Source organism: Cebus imitator, unplaced genomic scaffold (genome assembly GCF_001604975.1).
Source record: "Cebus imitator isolate Cc_AM_T3 unplaced genomic scaffold, Cebus_imitator-1.0 Scaffold675, whole genome shotgun sequence".
In the NCBI taxonomy this organism is placed as follows: Eukaryota; Metazoa; Chordata; class Mammalia; order Primates; family Cebidae; genus Cebus; species Cebus imitator.
In genome coordinates, this window is record NW_016107990.1 from 420768 (window position 1) to 425832 (window position 5065).

Consider the following 5065-nt stretch of genomic DNA (forward strand, 5'->3'; position numbering starts at 1 on the left):
AGAGACGGGGTTTCACCATGTTGACCAGGATGGTCTCGATCTCTTGACCTCGTGATCCACCCGCCTCAGCCTCCCAAAGTGCTGGGATTACAGGCTTGAGCCACCGCGCCCGGCCCCAGCACTGTTCTTAAACTGGGTCATGTGTTCTGTGCCAATAAGAAATTGAAAGCTTCACAATGGCAAAAGAAGTGGTATTAATGGCAGTGTCTTACCACTGAGCTATGGAGAAAAATGTATCTGCAGCCTTGTTATTCAAGGTAGCAGGGCCCACCATGACACATTAAATAAAAAGCTATATCTTCCCTCTTTGAAATATCCAGGGAATCAAGCCACATGGCTGGAGGCTAATGTCATACAATAGACTTCAATATAAATGTTTAGTCTCTTTTTAAAAAAAGCTATTTGTTACATTAGTCTCTATTCCCCAATGTGATGGTTTATGCTTTCAAGCTTGGACAAGTCATAATAGGGACTCAATTAATGTTTGTTGAGTTAAATTTACAATTCAACAAAAGTTTTGAAAAACTGGTACTTCTTTTAAATACTAAAGGGATGAGAGGACTCATTATGCTTAAAGTTGCAAAAAACATTACTAGTCATTAGCGGCTGCACTCCCACCAACCCTATGAAGAAGAATCCAAACACGATGTTTTCCCAGACCAAAAGTTTTCATAAGTGATGTAAATTAAACAGAAGTCCTAGTGTTACTAACATTGAAAAACCAAAAAAAAGTCTGAAAGCTACAAAAGGATAAGGCAGGCACTGAAGGTAACATAGTTATGAGAGAGAAAATAGCCAGAGGAAGCCTGCTGCCCATATATAGTACAGAGATGTAAAAACTCAGTCCTTCACGTTCTTCCTCCCAATAAGCAACTCTGCCACCACCGAAAGCCTCCTTACTACTCCTAAATGGGGAGAATTCGGATCATTTTACATCTGTGTGTCTCTTAAAATTCTAGTTATACGATTCTTCTTTTTTATTATTATAATTTATTTTTATAGAGACAGGGTTTCACCATGTTGGCCAGGATGGTCTCGATCTCCTGACCTTGTGATCCACCCGTCTTGGCCTCCCAAAGTGCTGGGATTGCAGGCATGAGCCACCACACCTGGCCTTTTTATTAAAAAAAAAATTTTTTTTAATATGATTCATTTTAACAACTTAATGAACAGGTTTTAAAGTTCTGGTCACTTGGGATTGTAAATTTGTACAACCATTATGGAGAACAGTTTGGAGGTTCGTCAAAAAACTAAAAATCGAGCTACCATATAATCCAGCAATCCTACAGCTGGGTATATACCCAAAATAAAGGAAATCAGTATATCAAAGAGATATCTGTACTCCTATGTGTGTTGCAGCACTGTCCACAAAAGCCAAGGTTTGGAAGCAAACCAAGTATCCATCAACAGATGAATGGTTAAGAAAATGTACATATACACAATGGAGTATTATTCAGTCATAAAAAACAAAGAGATCCTGCAACAACATGTTGACCTACACAACAACATGGATGGCACTGGAGATCATGTTAAGTGAAACAAGCCAGGCACAGAAAGACAAACATCGCATGTTCTTACTGATTTGTGGGATCTAAAAATCAAAACAATTGAACTCATGGACAGAGAGTGGAAGGATGGTTCCCAGAGCCTGGGAAGTGTTGGGGGAACAGAGGACAGTCAATGGATTAAAAAAAAAAAAAAAAAAAAAAAAAAAAAAAAAAAAAAAAAAAAAAAAAGTAAGAATGAGTAAGATCTATTATTTGATAGCAAAACAGGGTGACTATAATAGCTTAATTATACATTTAAAAGTAACTAAAAGAGTGTTAGCTGGATTGTTAGTAACACAAAGGATAAATGTTTGAGGGGATGGATACCTCATTGTCTGTGATGTGATTATTTCACATTGCATGTCTGTATCAAAACATCTCATGTATCCCATAAACATATACACCTACTATGTACCCACAAAAATTTTTTAAATATATTTTTTTAAGTTTTGGTCACTCAATAATTATTTTTTTAAAAGTTTTTGTTCTTACCGTCATATAATCAACTTCTTCAGGATGCTCAAAAGCAATAAATTCTTCAAGACTCAAACCGGGACCTGAATCCTGGTTAGCTTTTTCAAATCGCTTCTTGTCCTCTAAGTGAAGCTTTGAAAATTAAAAATTTTTTCAATGTCTCATTAGTATACCACATCATTTTAAATACTTTGAAAAATATAAACTATGTAAAATTTAAAGTTTAAAAATTTTACATTTTAACACTCCCATCCATTATCTCATTTATTCATCACATCGTCCTTTGAAGGTAAACTAGGCAAATATATTAAAGGCAGGATAGACTCACAAGCTCTAGAATCATATAGACTCAGACCTGAATTCCAGCAGTGCCACTTACTAGCTGTGGTCTCAGTGCAAACTGCTTAACCTCTCTGGTTTCCTCATCTGCAAAACTGGGATAAAAATTTCTAATAAGCAATTGGGATAAGAATCCCTACCACACAATTAATAAAGCTTAAGTATTTAGTGTTATATACTATTATTATTGATAGAAAAGCAGATTAAATGATTTGATAAAAGTCAGAAATACAGCTAAAAAATATTGAGCATGGCATAGTGGTGCATGCCTATAGTTCCAGCAACTTGAGAGGACTGCTTGAGCCCAGAAGTTCAAGGCCAGCCTTGGCACCATAGCAAGACTCTGACTCAAAAGCCAAAATTACTGAACTTGGATCCTCCCTATTCTTTCTACAGTCGGCTCTAACAATTAATCTCAATACTGTTTGAATGCCCAAAAGTCAATAAATTTATACCATGTATTAAATCTTGGTAGGGGTTTTAAAAATTGTTTCTGGTCCTCTAAGTGACTTTTCAAAAATATATTATTATGTTTCAGGAAAAAAGTACTCTTGAGAATCTCATATTACTATATGTACCTAATATGTGGAAGTCTTTTCTTTTCTGGGGGGTGGGGGATGGGGTCTCACGCCATCATCCAGGTTGGAGTGCAGTGATGTGACCTCAGCTCACTGAAACCTCCACCTCACAGGTTAAAGCGATCCTATCACCCCAGCCTCCCAAGTGGCAGGGACCACAGGCATGTGCCACCACACACAGCTAATTTTTTGCATTTTTTTATAGAGATGGGGTTTCACCATGTTGTCCAGGCTGGTCTCAAACTCCTGAGCTCAGGCGATCCATCTGCCTTCGCCTCCCAAAGTGCTGGGACTACAGGCATGAGTCACTATTCTTAGCCTGCAAGTCTAGTCTTAGTAGGCTTTTGATAGTGTTAATTCTGTATATTCAGATATAAATACATCAAAAGTTTAAATGGATCCCATTTTGAGGTTAAATAAATACAGATCCTTTTCTACTTTCTCTCCCATCTTCCCCTCTGCCTCCTTTTTCTAAATGATTCAGCACCTATCAGGGACAAGGCTGCTTTTGATAAAATTTTCAATGGTAATTCTGTAACCAAGAGCCTTGGAGGGCAATAATGCTATATTGCTAATCCTGCATAATTTCTGTTTTGAGAATTTCTGGGAATAGCTTTCCTTCCTATAAACCAATATGTATTAAACTGTGCATTTTTCAAAAGCACAATTTCAAATATTTTAGAAGCTTTTAACTGTTTCACTACTGAATAAAAATGTTCCTTTCAGTTTTCTAGAGTAGAGGTCAGGAGGCAGTTATTTACCTAAACACTAGTTCTTTTACAATTACTGATTTACAGCGGAGAGGCTCACCTCTTCCCCCAAATAATTTGTTTCATTAACATCTAGACTCTACAAGCCAAGTTATATTCACCCAATCATGACAGAAAAGAAAAAATAATAACCTGTTTCCAAATAACTCCTTTTAACTTAATGTTTCATAATTTTAAAAAACTAGACCAAATAATTTGCATTTTATGTTCAAGTTTAACATGGAAAAAGCAGACAAACAAGAATCTGAGGTACTTTGTTGAGTCAATCAAGTTCTTTTTGAATAAGCCACTATTCAAACTACCAAGTGCTTAGATTTCTTATGAAAGAACCCTTCAATTTGGAGCAAAAAGGTCCATGTTTCAGGAGAAGAGCTAAATTTGGCCAAATTTGCCTATGGAAAGAAAGGATCTCTTTCAACAAGCAGAGATTTCTTTAAAAAAAAAAAAAAAGGCGGGAGGGGAAAGGAGGGGGTAGGTTTTTCTGGTTCACATTTCATGGCCATTTGAAGAACACAAAATATGAATAGCTCGAGCATATTAAGTCGAAGAAGCCAAAAACAGAAAGACTTTTTTCAGTGATAAATTCCTAAAAAAAAACAAAAACACACACACACGCAAAAGATGGTCAGTTTCATAAAACCTCAACACTCTTTTTTCTTCTATATAAAAACCTTGTATTCTAGTAGAGGGTAAAAAGTGTTATGTACGGTAATAAAAAAGCTACCATAATCATTTTTATTTTTAGATGGCAACAGAAACTTGTGAGGAACAAAGCTGCCATCTTTTGGTAGACTAATGATTCTACATGAGGAAATATATAAAGTGTGATTCTAGAACAAGCATCTAGGTCTTAAAAATTCACATGCAAGGTTATATCTTACATAAATAAATACTGCTTATACATGCACATTCAGTAGCTGACTTTAGAAGTTAGAACACTTCAACTTTTGCCAGATAGGTCCCAAAACTTTAATTATCCTGTGTTGACTACAACTGTTCTTTATATTATAAAGAAATGCTTCTTCAGGCATTTCACAGCCTGAAAGGGTTATCTTTATTCTCTATATGAAAACCTATTAAATATAAGATAAAATTCAGACCAGGCGTGGTGGTTCACACCTGTAATCTCAGCACTTTGTAGGCCAGGGCAGGCGGATCACTTGAGCTCAGGCGTTTTGAGCCCAGCCTGGCCAACATAGTCAAACTCAGTGTCTACTAAAAAAAAAAAATACAAAAATTAGCCAGGCGTGGTGGCACATGCCTGTAGTCCCAGCTACTCAGGAAGCTCGGGCAGGAGAATTGCTTGAACCTGGGAGGCTAAGATTATAGTGAGCCGAAATCACGCCACTGCACTCCA

At 36.6% G+C, this 5065-nt stretch overlaps 1 protein-coding gene across 2 annotated transcripts in view; it reads right to left on the reverse strand.

Annotated features, from left to right (window-relative positions):
• Positions 1 to 5065, reverse strand: part of RCN2 (reticulocalbin 2) — a 19162-nt gene that overhangs the window by 4391 nt on the left and 9706 nt on the right. Inside the window, exon 4 of one of the 2 annotated variants that reach the window (XM_017518381.1) lies at positions 2040 to 2141. In XM_017518381.1, the coding sequence (XP_017373870.1) occupies positions 2040 to 2141 (102 nt within the window). Of the gene's footprint in view, positions 1 to 2039; positions 2154 to 5065 lie in introns of both variants that reach the window. The other variant, XM_017518380.1, reaches the window with a different exon arrangement.